Here is a 20,397-nt window from a genome sequence, read left to right on the forward strand (position 1 = left end):
ATTAATCAGTTTTGTCGTGTCCACCAGCTCCCTTAGAGTGACAATTGTTAGGACCTAAGCGCATTTGACACCCCGCTCCCCGAGATTCCGTTTAACTTTATTCATTCAGCAGAGTGGTTGGATTGCAGGAGTACTATAATGTTATCCCATGGGATAACCCGGGATAACCATGAAGAGATAAGATATTTCAGCGATCTTATCCGCTCTTGTCTAGTCAACTTAAAAGTTACCATCACCTTTGTAATCGCATTCTTCATTAATTAATGGAATCCACGATTTTATTCTTTTGATGGAAGGAATTTTTGCCGATTTTTTTTTTTCACCGGTTCTATAATAGTTCTGTAATAGCACCGCGTTTCCTTGTTTTATTCTTCCGTAAACGCTGAGACGTCTCATTGCGGACTAATGGATAACGTAAAGTCGCGTAAAGTATGCGCGCTATCCATATTTTCCTTCCCCAATATTGATAATATATAATTCCCTTCCTTTCAACTTCGACATCTCTATTCAGCATTCACCTTCATTATTTTTAGCTTTTGGCCCATCACTGCCAATTCAGCTCTGATGTCTGGCATATCTCGACCACGCCAAAAAACGATATTCCATTTAAGTATTGTGCTGTACGAGTTATTAATAGTCATCCGGATTAGTCTCCGTTCGAACTCGGCGTTAATACCTACCCTCAAATGGGCAATGGATCTTTTTCTTTTATAGAGCGAGGGAGGAAATACTATATAGATTTCCATAACCAACCCGAAATTGTAGTATGCAAAGTTTTATGAGGTTGAAGTAAGGAGACACGTATATCAACTATAGCCAATTATGTCGTTAATTATGTTAATTTCATTACTTTGTAGTAACACTTTTTATTGGGCTTACACACTAAATTACATGATTTGGGCGAACCGGTTTGGCGATTTTTTTTAAAAATCATGTTCAGCACACAGACTTCAAGTCTTATAATACTTGCATCAGCAACTGGTTCAGTCCAACATACGGTCATGATTTGAGTCCTTTTGAAGAAATAGCTTAAATCTAGTCTGTTGCAAAAGTCAATTCGGTATCTGAAGCCCACCCAAAATTTTAGTGTGAAAGTCTTATGAGATTGATGTGAGGAAGAGTCAGCACGCTTAACAAGTAACTAGTAAGTTCTTTAATTTTTCTTGATTTTTTTTTTTTTTTTACTTCACATACAGTAGGCACTATCTACTAAACCACATGATTGGGTGAACTGGTTTGGCGATATTTTAATCATATTCACTCTGAACCATCAGCTAATAACTTTTTAACATCTCATTTCCCCAGAGGATTAAATTCAAAACCCACATGTGCTGGCAAGCAACCGACCAGTAAAATAAATAATAAATACCAAATACGGAGTTAACTATACATATGGCATGAAGCCATGAAGTCAGCAAGTGAGCATGTTTCCGGGTTCGCGGTTTGTCTGAAAGAGCCCTTGTTTATAGTTAACGTCCGAGCTCAAAGACCTTGACCTTTCAAAGCAGACAATGTTAACGATTGCGCAATTATTGTGTTTTGTTTGACCACAATCATAAATAAATTTCATGTAGCCTTCAGACAGTCTCTAAAAATTAAAAAAACCTCTGGTGTTTCACACACTGTTCACACCAAGCAATTACGACCGACAAAAAACTGTGAGAACTGACTGCAGTATATCCATTATCCACTGCTAGCTCATGTTTCACTCGACATTTTGTATTTTGCTCTACACTCTGCTAGCAGGTAAGGCGCGATACAAATAATCTACCTGCAAGAGGACAGATTTTGGGCAGTCGATTCACAGATAAAGAGTATTTAAATATATTAGAAACAATTAAAATTTCCACGGAAGGAAGCCGCAGATAGCTCCGTTCCAAGGTGAGCGACCATACGAGGCTGGAATGTCTTTCAAGAAACAGATTCCCGTCACCGAGTTGTAGGTAAACGCGTTGCACTTGCCGTCATTGATGCAGAGTCGGCCGCACTGTTCTCCTGGGATGGTCTTTCGACTCAGATCGTAGCCGGGGAAGTCGCAATTCTGCAGCCATTTGACACCGCCTTCACCGGTGTTGTATTCCGGCCAGCGATCTTCCACCCCGAATGGGCGAAGGTTAAGACGAGGGATAGAGCCGGAATCGCAATTCAAAATCGGGTTTCTGATGTAAATCAAACGGGGAATAATTAGTCAATGCGTCATCGTAATTTTTAAATTAATTTGTCGATTTACTTACACGTGAGATGGTGTTTTAAAGATTAGAGGCTGGCTGGATTTCACGTTGCTGTTGTCACAGACGAGACGGGCAAAACTGGCGCGTCGGATTTCAGTCAGTTGATCTAAACATTTGTTCAAAAATTAATCGGTCAAATCAGAATTTAAAAGTTTTCATTGTTTTCATACCTTTGGTGAAGCTGCTGGGCTGTCCAGCGAGATCGTAGAAGAAGCGGTCGCCCCGTTTCAGTTTCAGAAACTGATCGGCTATGATGCACTGAAAAGTGGGTCCCACCAAGGCACCTGGAGCCAATCGCTCTGACATGGCCCCGATGAACAGGTCGATGTCGTCAACCGTATCGTACAATTTCGCAAATTTATCCAAAATCTGTTAAGTATATCATCTCATAACCTTTTGTTGACGTGAATTTAGCGTGAGCTGTAAACGTACCGCAGGGGAAATCAAATTGAGAAGGTCGCTGAATTGGCCGGCAGGTGGCAAACCACATTGGGTCCGATAGGCGTTATAGCCGGGAATACCTATATCACAAAGTGTTATTACATTAGCTTAATGGAAAGACGTATAGTAAATAGGAAGAAATACCATGATCACGACCGCGTTGGAGGTTAAGTGAAACCAAATCCAAGCCAAAACCCTTGCCTTGCTCTTCAAACAAATGATTTGTTACCTGTGACATAAACAATAACACCATCAGCGTATTAAAATAAAGATATGAAATTGTAATAATCAAATTTACCTCCTGGGTGAAATAGTTTTCCGCATTTTGACTGGGCTGACTGGCCAATCCAATGAGAAACTTGTCGAGATTGCCCGGCGTGTATATTTCCTGCATTTTGAAAAAGTGTTGACGTAACAGGATTTCTCGATCCTTGGTCCCCCGCTGATTAGTCAAACTGCACAAACGTTCGATTCATCAGACCCATAATTGAATAATTAAGGAAAAATGATATACGTACTGATGTTTCCCTTGAATGAGGGTGTGGCCGAACCGGAAAGCGGCTGCAGCAAATTCGTTCAAAACGGACGGATTGAGGTTCTTGTCGTAATCTTGACTGGAACCTTGTTGCAGTGGCAGCAGACCGAGTTCCTGCATTTTCACTCGACCGATAATGACGGGCAGCCATTCGTTGAATGTGATGTGCTGCATTTGGGCGGCCAGAATTCGTCTGGCCTCCTGGTAGAGACGCTCGTCGTCCCATCCGGGATTCAAACGGGCCAGTTCAGCCGCCAGTCGGTTGTGTTCACGCAAGAAAATCGTATGGGTCACAGCTAAATTGGGGTGCTCGTTCACTCGAGATGTATCACCTATTAGGCCCCCAACAAAGTTTAAAATTTTTTCTCCGACACGTACATTTTGTCTAAATGTTATTGACCTGTTTTGAAGCACTTGACATCGGTGGGTGGATCGATTCCGGACACTGTTTTGGACAAGGTACACGACACCTTAGACTCCTCGTCGGCTGGGAGTAAATCTAATTCATTCCTGGGAGTGACTTTCATGCCGCCTTTTTTAAACGTTCGTAATTCCCGCGCTGTTTTGTCGTCGGAACCGTAGACGTTCGAGTTGTCCAGAAAGTGCGTCAATTGGTTCATCTATATCCAAGATTGAGGTGATAATTAATTGCCAAATGAATAAGTGTAATCAACTCACCTGTTCGGAAGCGCCGAAGGTGCAATCTGACCTGCGAATCGGTGCCGAACGGACCAATGGCATACAACGTTGGCCAAACTTCGAGAAAAAAGAATCGTTCTCCGGAATCCCAATCGGAAAACACTCGGGATGGACAAGCTTTTTCTCAATAAATTTCCCATCCGGCATACAGCACGGAATAGTGCTTCCATTGGCTTTTAAAAAAGGTTTAGAATAAGTAAATTTACTTCCTCGCTTTGAAACTTGCTAGTAGTACCCATTTTGAATTCGGGAGTTCTCGTGAAATCGTGATCGATGAACTGCCCGTACTGCATGACCCAGGTCGTGTCACTTTGGCTGGGAGAGTCAATATCGACGGCGACGGTTGTTGACACCAATCGAGCGCTACAATTCACACGAATCAAATATTTCTCAGTCAGCCAATTTCTTAGCGAATCATATCGTGTAAATCTTTGATTACCTGGGAAGGGCATTTTCGCCGCCATTTTTAGCTCGTCTGGGAGTCCGTACACCTATCGAATTTGATTCATTTCAATATAAATATAATTCGAGCATGACAAAATATTTGGGTATACCGTCAGCGTAAGCAGAAGGAAGAGCCCGTTGGAATTGTGTGAGCGATTTTCCCCAGGAAGGTCGCTGGATGTTGTTGCACGATCCATCCAGCGTTCTGTAAGGGGAACGGATTGTTTTTTCATCACAAACAGGATCGGCGGTGCACATTCCCGACAAAATCGTGTCCTTTAAGTTGAATTGTTTCATGGTCCTCTGAACATCTTCCGGCTTAATGTTAAATCTTTTCCGCACCCACAAATTATTGTTGATTAAAATGAATATCATAACGAAGGATAGACAAAAAAAAATTACCTTTTAACAATCTCAGTGACGGTGTAAGATTCCATCATTGCGTCACGACTCATTTTCTCTGACTCCGCTGTGCTGGTGAAGACCAGCGCGTGTGTAGCACGAGACGAGCCGGGCAAAACGAAAATTTTGTTCACGAAAAGTTGAGTCTCTATCGTGTCGGTGACCTTCATCTGCAGTTTACCGGCCTAAGCCGCCGAGTTCATAGAGTTGTTAATGCTGTTGTACTGCTGCTCTTGTTTAGGTGAATTAAATTCGAGATTATATTGCTTGGCTTTCTTCTCGTTATCTTGCAGAGGGGGTGCTCCGTAACCTTTCAAATGAAATCAGAAATTGTAAAAATTCAAGTTATAAAATGTCATAATTTTAATACTGTTTGCAGGAAGATCTGGACAGCAAGCTCCCGGACCGCCATCGGCTAAGGCGCAGCCCGCGCCGGGAGTGGTTAAAACGAGATCGTACCAGACAGCGCAGTCTTTGACCGGCCGGCATTTCGACTCTAATCCGCCAACTGCCGGACAAGAATCGAAATCCCTGAAAGGTAGGTAACCACACACGCCACCGTTGATGGGTGTACGAGGAGTATTCAACGAGGTTTTTTTAAGGTAACAGGTCCCATCGCTGTGGCGGAAGTGGTTGCATTCAGGATTGGCAACGCACAGGCCGCCGCATTGCTCTCCGGTAGCCTCGATTCGCCCGATGTCGTTGCCGAAGAAATCGCAGTTGAGAAGCCACTTGACACCACCCTCTCCGGAATTCCAAACGTCCCGAGGCGGTGATTCTGGTACATGATGGTAAATTATACTGTAACGATTGATCATTAACATTAAAATATATAGGAAACGAAAAATTACCGAATTTAAACGGAAGATAGCCGCACACGCCACCTTTGGCGGGGGTACGACGACTTGTTAGCAGTAATGTCTTCAAGTAACAGTAGCCATCGTCGGTGTAACGAAAATGGGTGCATTTGGGGTGGGCAACACAGAGGCCTCCGCAATTTTCGCCGGAACTCGGCAACCGCTCCAAATCGTGCCCGTAATAATCGCAATTGAATTGCCATTTGACGTTGCCGTCGCCGGTGTTCCAATTCTCTTCGATGGCGTTTCTTGCTGCTTGACAGCCAATAGCGTCTCCAATCCTCAGATTATCGCAAGCTTGGCCGCCAATCAAGGACGGATTCATTTTGTACAGAGCATCTAGATCGATTCCGCAAGAGATGGCGATCTCCCAGCAGGTATCCCATCTTTTAATCGGAAGACAATTTCTGCCGGTGTCGAAACTCATGAGGAAAAGACATACGACACTAGTGATGGGCAGCTGTAATAAGTGAATAAAATTTTCGACCGTATGATTGCGTAAATAGAACAGAAAATTTTAAAGAAACTTTTACTGTGATTTTCATGGCGCAGAGCTTGTTGGCCGGCCGCTGGAGAACAAATAGTTTACCCCTCAACAGCAGGAGAGATAATTAATGGACAGCGAAAAGATTAAGACCAGATAGCTTTAAAAGATTTAAAAGTGACAATTAATCATACAACAGTCTTACCGCTTCTAATGTCTAAAGAAGTATCTGCAGTTATTTCCAACAAATTTAAAGTAGTTAAGAATTGCATGCAATGAATACCTGCTAGTTGGATGGAAAAATATAAATAATCCCAGCTATACGAAAGATAAATTGGAAGCAGTCTTCAACTACTGTGGGAAATGACCTTGATTCTTCTACCAATTTTGCCAAAACTATGTTAGTAATTGTACTAAATAATAAGAAAATAGAGGCTTACCGTATTGTTGGAAGAAGAAAACAATTTTTTAATGCTAAAATGCTAAAATCTTACGAAATTTCAATTAAGATTCTTGAGCTCTGATCGACGACGTCTGCCCAGTAAAACAACGAGAAACTCTCGATTTGCAGTCCTGCAGAGTGCAGACGACCTTCCGAAATCCGAACTGCGAAATCCGAATGTCGTTAATGAGAGCGTGTTGTCCTATTACCAAATACCAGACTGTAGAAAGCAGGCATGATGTGTGAATGTGTGATTAAACACACAAATTTGTTTCTACTTTCTTAAAATCAACACAAAATTGTAATCGCTTTCTGTTTGAGTAAATTGGAAATGCACTGACATCATAATGTCGTAATTGTTGCACAATTCACCCCAAGCGGCCATATTACGCACTATAACGATCGGCGCGAATTAACTGAACGAATGTTGAATCGAAACGATAATCAAATAAAATTGTATTACTCTGCCTTAAAAAAAACAACTGATTAATGTTTGAATAATGAAAACGGAATCACTGCAACAAAATTCAAGTTAATTGGTTGACACAATTTCGAGATATAGTCGTAATTGTAGGAGGAAGTCGACTTGCAAACAAAGATTTGCCCTTCTTTTTCATACATAAGGGATCGCCACCGCATATGATCCCATTGTACACCATCTGTAAGCTTCTACGCCTTCTAGATAAAGTTACTGTGATTATAACCTGGCAAGCAAAATGGAATCTCGTGCGAATGTTGAAATGGTTTGGAGAAAGGTTTGGAAAAGATTCTGGTACGACGACGATGATATGGGAGTGGTCAAGAAATGGAGAAGAGTGTTGACACAAGTTCCGAAAAATTATTCGCCACCATCCTCGTACCCGCACCCCGCGACGAATCCTCAGCTGATAACTTACGCGGACTGCGAGGCATTTTTCGAATCTGTAACCAGAGGCTCCAGGGAGGATTTGATTAAAACTCTCAACATCCACGGACCGAAAGTGACTACCGAATTGTCAAAATCGTACAACGAACATGGGCAGACCCCTCTTCTAGTGGCCATCCGCCGAGGAAACTTGGACATGGTCAAATTCTTGGTCGGCAAACTGGGCGTTCCCATCGAGCAAAATGGACGAATGGTGTGGAATGGTGTCGAATACCTGGACGTTCCAGCACTGTACGCGGCTATCGTTTGCGGAGAATTGGACATTGCCGCCTATCTTCTTTCCATGGAAGTGGAATCGGACCAGCAAACCGCCCAAATGATCGAATCCATCGTCTCAAGTCCCAACGGCCGACAGGAAAAGATCAACATTCTGGAACTGATGGGTGCAGTCAATTTTTACTTTTACGAAACGCATCCAGCCCCACAAAACGGCCTCATGTACTGGAGGGCAGCCACGCATCTTCGCCAGTCGACGGTCGATGGTGAACCGGACCTAATACCTAAAACGATTCTTCCATCGGACGCTTATGGCACGGCTTTCAACTTGACTTGCGAGTTTACCACATTAGAACAACTGGAGCCGCTGTCTAGACTCGAGCTCTTCACCCAAGCAGTTTTGGTCAGCCAGCGAGTCCTGGACATGGTCCGTCCTGGTGTCCATATCTTCAATCTCACCTTCTTGTCCCAATGGGCTTCGATGTGTTCCTTCCGCCAAGGGCAGAGCGGCCGCGCCATCCACATACTGACGCTCGTTCTGCAGCAATCACAATCACTTGAGTGGAAGGGATTAAAGACGAGTCGAATCATCAACTGGGCCCTGGACATCATGTTGTCGAGCATCACCAATCTGCAAGAGAATCCGGAACAAGAAGAGTTTCCGTTTGCCAATCTGATGGCCACCTTCGATTTTGCCACTCAGTACATGGCGCATCTGCAAGAAAATCCCCGACAGCAAAAGATTGACCCGAGCACTCGACTCGGTCTGGCAAGTTTCATCGTGGGATTGATTTATTGGGCCCACGAGCTGGTGCCGCAATGGAGTGTCGTGGATCGTCAACAGTTCCAGCGCAGCCTGTCCCTTTTCATAGCCAAAGATCACCGATGGGGAAACGCCAATCAGAATCTTCTCCACGCGATTTGCCATCTGGAGAGTACGAGTCACGCGTTCGCTGAAATTCACGAGTTGATGGACAGAGACAGCGACGAAATGGGCAGCAGTGACCTGGATGAAACAAGCGACTTGGATCATGGCGAATTTGAAAACAGCAGCGACACGGTGAACGATCTGCTGGACAGCAATGACGACTTGATTGATGACCCTGCCGGTGGGAGCCAATTTGACTTTGACATCATTTGTGCGTCGAAGGATGAAGATTGCTTCAGTGATTACAGTGACGACAGAAACGTGAGCGGATGTCCGTCGTGTGGGGCCGGAAACGACGAAGTGATGTCTGCGGACGAAAGTGACGACGAGGACTTTGAACTGATTCGAGATTATCGCGACGAAGACGACGAAAGCGACGATGATCCAGACGAGGATTTCCAGCTGTCTGTGACCGAGTGGATCCTTCGACTCGGAGCCGATCCTAACGCGGCCGACTCGCACGGAGCGACTCCTCTCCACTTGGTGGCCTTAAATCGTGGCAGCGTTGCTCAAGCTCGGCTGCTGCTGGAATACGGGGCTCACATAGACCAGACGGACAACACAAGTACGACCCCCTTGATGCTCTTCCAGGAATGGCAAAACCTGCTCTCCCAGGAACGGCCAGACCAAATAATCGACCGTGATGAGGATAACGAGCTTAACCTTCATTCGCTCATCGGAGACGCTCTGCCACTGCCTCTGAGCTGCTTGGCTGCTCGAGTCTTACGCCAAAGTGGAATTCCATTCGATGATGCAGAGAAGGTTCCACCGACTCTACAAACCTTCATTCGGCGACATTAATAAGATATTTCCGATGGAAGATGAAATTTCGTGTGTTTGGTTCTTTTGTTTCACTTTTGATACTTGTCGTCACTGTTCTGTCAGTTGATTTCAATAAATTTCATTAAAATAAAAAAAATTGCTTCGCCTATTCATTTGTTTGATTGTTTAAGGGCTTTGTTTGCCAAGTACCAAGTTGATTGTAGGTTGTAGGACCAAGATGTTGAGCTAAAGCAAGCAAGGTTCAAATTCGCTGCTTCTTCGCTAGTGTCACGACGACCTAAGGCTCCTTCATCATTACCGTACATCCAAAATAAGTTCAAAGTTCGCCTAAAAATAAAATAAGAAAATTCGACTGAATCCGAGAAAAAAAAACGATGAAATTGTAAACTTACCTTTACTAGTAAGGCAGACTGTGTGCACACCACCTGCAACTACACCCATTATAAAGTAATAACCGTAGCCTTTATTCTCTGAATATTTGATCAACAGCAATCATCGTAATCAATGATTATTGTTCGAAATAAACTTTTTACTACGATCCGATTAAATCTTTTAATCAACTTGAAAAGGCTGCTGAGAATAACTACACCCGAGTCCATTCTACTCAGTTCTATAATTTCATTTATTTCTTTTACATGTCACTTAGTGAAAACATTTTGTTTCTATAAACCGTCACGCTTTTTTAATAGAAGATACCTTTTAAAAATTTCATTATTTGATTGAATCGCCAATAAGTTAATAATCATCAAGAGCTGGTTCTAAAATTGATAGAATTTAAGTTATAAGACGTCTACTGAGAATTTGATCCGACGCCAAAGCAGATGAAGAAAACAAATTATCTCGAAGAACGAAGCACGCCAATTACAAGATTTACGGTAAGTTATAAGACGAAAATTACATTCAACTAAATATCTTAACAATTATTTCACTAGAGGCACGGTCAAACGAACAGTGGTGCCCAGCAAAGGGGGTTAACCTCGTTCGGAAGTGGAAGTCGAACTGGAACCAACTCCGCTGCTGCAGCAGTCTTGGATGGTGTCAGAAGATGTTTCCATTAAGGCCAGGGTGGAAGTTCCAGGGAGCCGTTGGGCACTTTCGGTCTCTTCGATGGCTTTCAGCAAAACCTTTCGCACATCCCTACCAGGTGGGGCTACTTTCATGGCCTCATTTAAATCCGACAACGCCTGTTCAGTTTGTCTATTTTTTAAAAATAAAAAAAAATTATGAATTGGAATTGGAATTCGAATAGAAACTTGAACGACAAGGTGAACTTACCCATCGACACGCCTTGCCTTGGCTCGGACATAAAGAGCCTCAAAGGAATCCGGTCTCAAGGCTAGGACTTCCGACGCAACGGTGATGGCTTCATTGGAATCCTTTTCGTACCAAAAAGAAAATGAAAAAAAAAGAAAGCTGCATAAACTCCTCCCAGGTGAGCGGCTCGGCGCCCAGCAGGGCGTTGACCGAGTGGTAAATTTCCAGGAGGCTCATGGGATTGAGGCTGGCCAGGCAGACGCACAGGATGGGCTGGACTCGCTCGTAGGCCCGCAGACTGGCGAAGCGCAGATTGAAGTTGAGCAAAAAGATCTCGGAGAGGTGGCCTTGCTCGATCAAATCCAGGGCCATCTTGGCGTGGAGGAAATTGCCTCGAGACAGGCCGCTCAGGTGGGCGGCGAAACGGGCCACCTGACCCTGCGAGGCGGTCCCGCTGATTCCGTTGCCGACCGTCCCGTAAATCTTCGAGCCGGAAGAACTCTTGACGCCGGCCATGGCCACGTTACTTCGAATGGTGGCGCAATTGTTGACTCGATGGCACGTGTAATCCATCAGATCCTTGTTGGGCCAGTCACCGGCACCGGGTGCATCCAATCTGGAGCAGGTGAATCAACAATTAATTTTAATGCTAATTGAATTCATTTTTAAATGGCGAATAAAATTACGAGATCAAAGCGTATGGCAGGAGCTGGGTGATATTCTGCAATCCAGACCGGACAGTGACGACAACTTTCAGCCAATTGGGGAACTGGAGGGCGTGTCGAACCAGAAAACTGCTGACGGTGTCGCCGTAATCCGGCCGGTGGTTCTCGGCTTCGCACAGGCCGTCCACCACCATGAGGCACGTCGGAAAACCGCCCTGGAAGAAAAATAAATAAAACAATTTAATTTGGTTAGATTCTCTCTTTGTGAATGAAATCGGCAATCTTACCTCTTCGCCGGATCGTTTCAAGGAAGACAGCGGCTCCAGGATGCCGTTGACGAATGAGCTGTGAGAATTGGCAATGCACTCCTTCAGACTGAGCAGCGATTGCAGGTGAGGATCGGAGAGGAGCAGCTGCCGGAAGGCCACCAACTGGGGCGCCTGGCACAACTGGGCCGCAATCGAATGAACGAAATCCGGAACCAGACACGTGCTGCTGTTGTCAGCCTGTGGCGTTTCATCAAATTCAATCAGATCCAGTCAGAAATTGCGTTGAAGATCAATTAGATAATCATTAAATTAAGTTTCATACCTGGCAAAAGTGGTAGGCCACCACTCTGGTGGCCAATGACTGGATGGTTTCGGCAGCCGGAGGGACCGGAGTGTGAGTCCGGCCGTAAATGGATTCGCCGGAAGTGCTGGAGTAGGGATTTTCGTAGATGCACTCGGCCCGAGTGGGAGCCGATGCGATGGGGATCCGCGAGCGGCCGAAACAGCTGTATTCGACCAGCTGGAGCGCCACGCAAGTTTTCCCGCTTCCGGTAGCACCGCTGAGGATGACTCCGCGACGATTCGAGCCGGCCATTTCCATCGGCTGTCCGGCCAACGACGACGACGTTGGTGGAAGCAAATGCGACGCCATGTCGCGGAAAATCCAGGATCGACCCCAGAAGAATTGCGACTCGATATTTTCTTGCTGCGGCACCTGGAAGAAAAGCGGCTTGAGGGCCAGCAGCGGCAGCCGGAATTGGGCGAATCGAACTGTCAAACAAAACAAGGTCAAATGACAGATGATTTTTAATTCAATTCTTTTGGTTTCGATCGACTTACTCTTGGGATCGATGGGGCCGAGAACAGTTCCGTTGCGAGCGGATCGGCGAATCAGGGCCTGTCGCTGGCCAAACATGTGCGAGTCATCCGCTTGTTGGCCGGCTTGAGAAACTGAATGCCAAGCAAATATTTGATGACAAACTGTTTGCTTAATAGAAAAAAAAAATTGAAGTTTTACCGGTTAAAGAATGGCGTCGTGACGCTGCGAAACACGGGCCGGGTGAAACGGAAGCGCTCCGGCCGCCCAGCGACATGGAAAGGGACGAGCCCAAGCTGTCGGAAGAGTGGTCGTGAACCTCTCTCAAAGCCTGCGACTGCATCTCGGCCTCAGACGATCCTGTTCGTCATGGAATACAAGTTAATGTAATGGCGGGAAGAAAATTCAAATTTTAAAAAATGAATTTGAAAAAAAATACCGGTGAGCGTGGAGACGGGACTGGCGTTGGACGAGGTGACCCGATTGGCCGGAACGTCAAGACTCTTCATGGACGAAGAGGAATCCTGGCTGCGGGCGCTCATGAGCGTAGCGCTTCCGCGTCCGCTCGACGGGCTGCGCGAATTGCGGGCCTCGGCCCCGAAGAGGAGCCCCAATCGGCTCATCATTTCGCTGCCGACCGACGGAGACGCCTGGCTCGACGTCTCCTCGACGACGATGGACCCTGGTAACACTGTCCGTAGACGGACTGCTGCTGCTGATGATGATGATGATGATCGGAGGCATTGGTGGCGGCCGAGAAGCGGGCCGGCGACGGCGAGCTGCCGTTATTGTGACGGACCAGCCGGCGGGAGCTCCACATGGAGCGGCTGGAACGCGGAGATATGGAAGGACTAGACGACGGACGAAAGGCGAAGTGACAGCTGGACAAATTCAAAAATTAAGGCAATTGATTCATTCCGGTTTAAAAAGAAAAAATAAGAAACGGAAATGTCAAATCTCTTACGACCGCTGGCAGGAGTCGGGAAACGGCAGGAAGTGCCGGAGGCAATCCAGTCACTCTCTCTGAAGCGTTTCTCGTTTCGAAGTAAATCTAAAAAAATTTCCAGTTTTTTAACAAAAAAGATAAATGTGGATAAATGAATTCAATGAAATCCACGCCCTGTTTCTTTTTTATCCTGTGAATGAGAAAACATTCGTCTCGCATTTTTCTCATTGTCATTTGCATATTCTTCTTCCGTTTTCTACCACACACACACATACGGGGGAGGGGGAGACAAAGGACGGATTCCTCCCAAAGGACCCACTTATGGTCATGGATAGCATCAACAGGTTTTATTTTTATTTTTTTAAATACTAATAATGAATAGGTTCTCCCAGAAAGAAACAAACAAACAAAAGGAGTGCGGATGTGCGGATGCATCCGAGAGAGAATGAGATATACTCGTCCCCCCCCATCGATTTAGAATTGCATGACACAGATTAAGGAATATCTCATGCGAGCTCAACTGGTGTATTTCTCCTTCAACAAAACTCTACTTAAAAAGCCGCCGATGCCGCCCACACCACAAAAAGTAAAGTTTTGTATAAAGTAAACAACAAGAAAACAATAAAGAAAGAAAGAAAAGGCAAGTATGTAAGTAAAAGCTGAAAACTTCATTAGAAAATTAATGAAATCAATAGAAACAAAAAACGACCATAAAATAAGGTTTATAATGTGCTAACGTAACTAGGATACGTTACCTACATAGTGTAGACTTGAAAATTGTATATCTTGTAGAACGTACATAGCCTAGTGGTTAGAGCGTCTGGAAAGATCAGAAGTGAATGAAAAATTCAGAAAAAAAAAATTCAGAAGTGAATGATGGAGGCTCAGTGTGCTTTCCCATGTGTTCAACTGTCAGATCGTGCCCGGCACTTACGAGTCTTAAATGTACGAACTCTAATTTATGAGAGAATCGAGGACGAAAGGCGGAGAGGGGTACATGAGAGGCAGGAATAATATTAGGAACACGTACGAGGCAGCCCTGAATGTGGGTCATGCATGTTGGTTATCGAAAGCTAGCCAGTCAACTTGCTATTAAATTGGATTTAATCGCAATACAGAGTGTGGGCATACTAAAAAATAATCACTGGAAAAAACGTTCGGTTTTTATCTCTTATATTTCAGATTTAAAAAAAATTCAAATAAACATTTGCAAATACATATTTTCCAAATTATATCTATATTATATAATAAGTCCTAGATTAGAAAATAACGGGGACGGATCTGAGATGTTCATCCATGTCAGTGTTCGAAACCATGCAAACGCAAAACTTTTTTTTTAACTTTGAATTAATTTTATAATTATATATTATTAATTATTGGGACTATTGTTCCTAAACTTAAAAAAAAATGGTTTTTATCGATTTTATTCACGCCTACGCCGTCAGGAGCAGTGCGGCCACGAGCCCACGACAACAGTGGCGGATGAAAAACATCTGGGTTGTCGGTTGACTGGCAAACGGCGCCGGACGGCCGAACGTGGCCCCCGACTCTCCGTTGTCTCCGGGCTGTCTCCCCATTGTCGGAGAATGTCCTCCACCTGAAACCATACAAAAATTGAATCAAAACTTAGATTCAAATCAAACTTGAAACCAATATTTACCTGCTCGATTATTTACCGCCGTTTACCGCTTGATAATTATGCGAAGTCTCGTTGGACAAATTATTCCTGCAAGACGACGATCCCAAAAATGTTGCAGGCGAATGCCACCACGAAAATGTTCTTTATCAGGTGGCAACGGGATTAGAATACATTCACAAAATGGTTATGACCCATTGCGACAACAAGCCTAGATATTTGGTTGCCATCCCAAATGAATTGGTATTTATCCAATGATTTTACAATATAATTGTCTCGTTTTTTTAATCAACAAATAAATCAATAGAGAAGTCCATCGACGTCGGTCACCTGTGTAACGTGCGCACCTTGTCTGTGACCCTGTTAACTGCCGGGTGAGAATATCCAGCAGCAAAAAGGGGCTTCTACTGCGCTTTTTTTGCGTGTTCTTATTTGATTTTGATCTTCAGATTTTTTTATGCAATTGCTCAGCAGCAGCAGCAGCTAAGCCTTTATTACATACAGATTCTACAGTAGAACATTTATCGATGGGTTATATTCGATAATAATAATAATAGCGTGCCCGAGAACAAAATTTTCCAACTTTTGATTTCTGATTAGCTGGTAACATTTCAATCATTAGGGCTCCTGGCGTGGCTCATCCTCTGCTCTCTGGCCTGTTTCATATACAGCGCTCGGATGTTGATGAATAAGTTGATGAAAATTCTTCATCCTCTAATCAGCACCAACCAGGAGAGAGAGAATAAGAATTGTACACGTGGATGGAAATTGCTTTTCACCCTTTTGCAGATCAAACAGGGGACTCATTGTTATTATGTAGGCCTAGTTTTGTGTGTGTAGTGTGTAGCCTACCATTGGATACTCCGCTACTACGGCTGAATCTGGCCTTATTAAGAAAGGGGAGAGAAAACCGGTTGTCACGTCTAAATTCGACGTGTCGAATCGATAAATACTTACACGACTGACGACGCGGAAAGCGCCATAGCGCCCCTAAATGGGCAAATGGTTATTTCTGTTTGTTTGTCTTTTAATTGGAGGCGAATGATGATGGTGGTCTCCTCGCCGGGATCTTACATTTCGATTCTTTTTCTGATATCAGACTTCAGCAGCAGGGCTGTTCCCTGTTCACCCTGTTCACGCGGAAATAAAATAGTCGAAGGAGGCTTTTATCGGGGGATGTCACAACGGGTCAAGCACGATTTTCCTTATCAAAATAACGTCGAAAGTCATCAGGTATTTATAGAAAAACATTTTTCGTGTGTCTAGGTTGAATGCTCATTGTTTATTTCCTCCTCTCCCCGACCGACGACGTCACTCTATTTTGTCAATTTATAAAAGAAAGTGAATAGGCTAGCTAGTACAAAAACTCAAAAAGTCTTTGGTAAAAGATGTGTATGGGGCACAAAAAATACAACATTGCAATTCTCATCCGCTGGATTCGGCCCAAATAATGCAGCGGAGCCGGAGAGCACTCATAGTTCAACGTCCCTTTCGGCCTGTCGTCGAGTCAAGTCACCAGGCAGCTGGTCCGCTTCACCAAAGAAACGGTGGCGCAACTCGACACCACCGTCCGCCTTCCGTGTTCCTTCCAGCCTCCGGCTCCCGTCGAGTGGCACTTTCGTGGCAGTCTCCTCGGCCAAACATCTCAGTATATACGAAACAATATTTATATTTGCATTGAACAAGTTGTGTTATTTTTTATTGGATCATTATGTCAATTCAGGTACACTGTTGAAGCTGATGCTGGGCATCTGGTCATTTCCAAAGTCAATCAGCTGAGCGAGGGTTAGTACCATTGCCGGCCGAGCATCAGTGAAAGCGACGTTGAAGAATACGGTTCCCACTTAAAAGTTGCTTGTAAGTTGGTTTTTATAATTTAATCCAACAATTTAATTAAATCGTTGAATTTTGTAGATCTCAATGATTTCGCCAAAACGGCCATTGACCCGCCCCCGCCGCTCTCCAATGGTCATCACTATTATTTCGCCGAGTACTCGACAGCCGAGTTGACTTGCATTGCACCCGATGGTCTTTCACCGCCAACCATCTGGTGGGAGGGACCTTCCGGTCAGGTCTTGACTCCGCCGTCGCCAACCGCCGATTCCATTCTCCTCCTGACCAGGGTTTTAAACGAAGACGCTGGCACGTACAGATGTCGGGCCGGAAATGCAGCCCGCAACGTGTCCATTCAAGTTAACCTGGTGGTGACCTGTAAGTGTTTTTAATATGATGGAAATAGATTTATTTTCCCTATTGGTTATCGATTATATTTTGCCCAGCTCCACCGATGGTCCAGCAACATCCTGTGAGCGCTACACTCAACGAAGATGAAACGGCGTCGATGAGCTGCACATTTTCAGGATCGCCAGCACCGGCGACGACCGTCCAGTGGTTGAAAGACGGGCAGTCGCTATTCGATCCGCCCAAACCCATCCATGGCCTCCGCAATTCAACACTGAAATTCGTCACGGCCAACAAGAGACATGGCGGCAACTACGCGTGTCGGTTGAAAACCATTGGTCACCATCCGGTCGATTCTCAAACGGCCACTTTGCATGTCCGAGGTAATAAATTTTGCCGATTGATTCACGGTTATGTATTCATTAGTTAATTTCTTTGATTTTTGTGACAGAAAAATTAAAGTTTACTGTGCCACCGGTGGCCAAGAGCTTGGAGCTTGGCACAGTCCGCAAGATTTTGTGCAAAGCTCAAGGCAATCCAGCTCCCATCGTCCAATGGGTGAAGGAAGGCTTGAAGCCGTTGCTGGTCTGGCCGCCACACATCGAAGACGTCAACGGAACGCTCATTTTTCACGGAGTCCAGGACGATGATGCCGGCCAATACACTTGCATCGCCACCAATTCTCAAGGGCTCATCAGCGCTTCCATCTTGATCAACGTGACGAGTAATTAAAGACATCAACAATTTTTGAATTTCCCGCCAAAGTTTGATTTTGACGTTTCAATACTTCCCAGTGTCGCCACATTTTACGTCGCTACCCAACAACATCACGTTCGCCAAGGAAGGCACGAAAGTTGAACTGCATTGCAGAGCGGAAGGTTACCCTGCCCCGACGATTCAATGGGATCGAGATTCCGTCATGGACGGATTTACTTCTGATCGGTAACATACCTTTATAGGAAATTCAGTTAAAAATTAACGGGGTTATAATTGTGTTTGGGTTTTTTGTTTCAGATTCTCTGTGGATCGAAACGGGACGTTGACAATACAAAATGTCCAGCAAGAGGATCAAGGATTTTACGGATGCACGGCTGGTAATGCCGGAGGATTTAAAAGGGCAGAGTTTCGATTGGTGGTGAAAGGTAAATACTAGAATCTTCATTCAATTGCAAAAGGTTATTTAAAATAATGTTTTCCTTAATTTAGATTGGGAATACCAATCAGGTGATTACGACGGTGCTGAATCCATCGCCAAGACTATAATAATCACGTTAGGAGCGGCCGCTGCCCACATCTTCTTGTCGGTTGGTTTGTTGATTTGGTGTCGATTAAGACGACGCCAAAGAAAATTGCGATCGCCTAATGACGGCGGTGCTGGTGATGCAGAAGCTCAACTCGACGTTCAAACAGCTTTGCGTGAGTTCCTTCAAAAATGTATTATACACATAACATTTCTAATTCAATATAATTTTTTAAACCGACAGTGACAAAAGTAGATTGTCGTCAGTCTCCGGCCATTGACAAGTTAAATGTTCCCAACTCCTCAATCACTAAAGGAGCATTACAAGGCAAAAGGCCGGTTTGGAGATATCCTTGAAGGCTCCGTAACTGGTGAGCTAAATTTTATCATTATTTTTTTTTTTCTATTAAAATTAAACAATTCAATTGAATGTGACAGGTCTGAGTTCAGCAGAAGGCAGCACTCGTGTTTTACTCAGGATATTGAGTACTCGAGACGAGGACCTGAACATTGAATTCCGTCTACAGGTGGATATGTTCCATCGAGTCCGCCACGCCAATTTGGTGGCCGTGCTGGGCTGCTGTCGGGACTCGCCCGACTTTCAAATGATTCTCATGGAATTCCACCCGTACGTCAATCTGAAATCGCATTTGCTGTCGACTTCTTCTTCGTCTCAGCCGCCGTGGTCGGTCGCCCAAATTCAAAGCGCCACAATTCAGATCGCTCGAGGAATGAACGCACTAGCCGAAGCCCGCTTCGTTCACCGTGATCTGGGCACGCGAAACATCCTGGTCGCATTCCATGGCAAAGATAATACCAAGGTACATACATTTAAATTATACAGTAGTATGGGTGATTTGATGGATTTTCGAAATTTCGTTGGTTCCCGCCCAGGTGTGTTTGAAGATCGGCAGCTTCGGAATGGACAAGGAGCCGTTCAACAACGATTACTACGTCTACAAGCACCAGTCGATCGCTCTGCGCTGGCTCCCGCACGAAGCAGCGTTGGAGGATGAATATTCGACCAAGTCTGACGTGTGGATGTTCGCTGTCACGATCTGGGAGTTGCATCACGCCGCCCAACGGCCTCTGTCCGACCGATCGGACGAGGTTCTGCTGGCCGATTTGAGGAAGAAATGTGGCCAACACTGGGACGCTTCCTTCTGCAAATCGAACGCCATGTCCAGTTTACTTGTCAAGTGTTGGTCACACGACCCCATTCTCAGGCCGTCTTTTGACGAACTGCTGGTTTGCGCTGAATCTAATAGCAATAACGCAACGCCATCAACCAGCAACGGCGAATCTAAAACCCGCTGAGGATTTACTATGAGCAATTTTTTTGCCGTTTCTCTCTCTCTCAATGGTCGCACTAAAAGTTGATTTTGTGTTTTTGTAAAAAGCCCTTCGCCTATATCTTACACCGAATTATATTTTGTGAACAACTTATCTTATTATACTATCGATTCTTTCGCTTCACTTTTGATGATCCAGCTATTATTTAGTTCCGGAATGTACTTTACTATTTTGTATTCTCGTGATGGTCGTAACGATGTCCCTATTACTCTACTTGCTTTAAAAAAGTAGAAAGAGGGGTGTTTGAGTTGTTTCATTAGATACAGTTTTATTTTCAAAGAAATCTTGCTCCCATATCCAGCAGTGATGTCATTAGTCATTCTTTGACCACGATGGATTCATGAAATTTGACATATAGTTTTCAAATAAGAAAACTGAAATAAAAGGTCTAGCGTTTATTTTTCATGCAGATGTTTCCGTGTTGATCATATTCGGGCTCTCATCGCAGATCCAATTATTTGAGAAGATCTGTAGCAAACATAAAAATATAGCTAGTATGAAATTGAGGCCCATGGTGACGTCACCAAATAGTTCATAAAACATACAGGCAAATACCGTAGACATAGGTGATAAATATAAATATCAAATTAGATTCATATTGAAGCCCAGTAAATATCTCTGTTGAAGTTTGAACCTTAATCAAGGTTCA

General features: G+C 44.4%; 4 protein-coding genes across 8 annotated transcripts; 2 read left to right on the forward strand and 2 right to left on the reverse strand.

Annotated features, from left to right (window-relative positions):
• Window positions 1–1,703: 1,703 nt before the first annotated feature.
• On the reverse strand, window positions 1,704–6,696 carry LOC124190453 (peroxidase-like). Of its 5 annotated transcripts, XM_046583091.1 has the most exons (19): window positions 6,534–6,696; window positions 6,377–6,471; window positions 6,299–6,322; window positions 6,143–6,178; window positions 5,604–6,069; window positions 5,123–5,530; window positions 4,753–5,062; window positions 4,461–4,681; window positions 4,346–4,397; window positions 4,142–4,269; window positions 3,886–4,079; window positions 3,608–3,827; window positions 3,191–3,539; window positions 2,971–3,127; window positions 2,817–2,901; window positions 2,664–2,752; window positions 2,402–2,600; window positions 2,235–2,337; window positions 1,704–2,159 (listed from the first exon to the last, which is right to left on the reverse strand). In XM_046583091.1, exons 7-19 carry the CDS (start codon window positions 4,920–4,922, stop codon window positions 1,838–1,840), a joined length of 2,289 nt encoding a protein of 762 aa, XP_046439047.1. In that variant the 5' UTR covers window positions 4,923–5,062; window positions 5,123–5,530; window positions 5,604–6,069; window positions 6,143–6,178; window positions 6,299–6,322; window positions 6,377–6,471; window positions 6,534–6,696; the 3' UTR covers window positions 1,704–1,837. The 5 variants fall into 5 exon arrangements, with proteins under 5 accessions (XP_046439047.1, XP_046439046.1, XP_046439045.1 ...); XM_046583090.1 differs by lacking the exon at window positions 6,299–6,322; XM_046583089.1 differs by lacking the exon at window positions 6,299–6,322 and having other exon boundaries at window positions 6,143–6,200.
• Window positions 6,697–10,874: 4,178 nt separating this feature from the next.
• Window positions 10,875–13,051, reverse strand: LOC124190313 (protein TANC1-like). The gene is made up of 8 exons (XM_046582939.1): window positions 12,832–13,051; window positions 12,594–12,752; window positions 12,416–12,526; window positions 11,898–12,346; window positions 11,594–11,812; window positions 11,328–11,521; window positions 10,941–11,257; window positions 10,875–10,888 (listed from the first exon to the last, which is right to left on the reverse strand). The coding sequence occupies exons 1-8, from the start codon at window positions 13,016–13,018 to the stop codon at window positions 10,875–10,877; spliced, it is 1,650 nt and encodes a 549-aa protein (XP_046438895.1). The 5' UTR covers window positions 13,019–13,051.
• Window positions 13,052–16,715: 3,664 nt separating this feature from the next.
• On the forward strand, window positions 16,716–18,965 carry LOC124190458 (tyrosine-protein kinase-like otk). Its single transcript, XM_046583100.1, has 9 exons — window positions 16,716–16,831; window positions 16,889–17,185; window positions 17,254–17,538; window positions 17,607–17,879; window positions 17,950–18,097; window positions 18,170–18,297; window positions 18,362–18,571; window positions 18,640–18,766; window positions 18,834–18,965. Exons 3-8 carry the CDS (start codon window positions 17,262–17,264, stop codon window positions 18,750–18,752), a joined length of 1,149 nt encoding a protein of 382 aa, XP_046439056.1. The 5' UTR covers window positions 16,716–16,831; window positions 16,889–17,185; window positions 17,254–17,261; the 3' UTR covers window positions 18,753–18,766; window positions 18,834–18,965.
• On the forward strand, window positions 18,929–19,712 carry LOC124190314 (inactive tyrosine-protein kinase 7-like). Its single transcript, XM_046582940.1, has 2 exons — window positions 18,929–19,216; window positions 19,290–19,712. Exons 1-2 carry the CDS (start codon window positions 18,929–18,931, stop codon window positions 19,710–19,712), a joined length of 711 nt encoding a protein of 236 aa, XP_046438896.1.
• The last annotated feature ends 685 nt before the right edge of the window (window positions 19,713–20,397 follow it).

The sequence above is a fragment of the Daphnia pulex genome, chromosome 3 (genome assembly GCF_021134715.1).
Source record: "Daphnia pulex isolate KAP4 chromosome 3, ASM2113471v1".
Lineage (NCBI taxonomy): Eukaryota > Metazoa > Arthropoda > Branchiopoda > Diplostraca > Daphniidae > Daphnia > Daphnia pulex.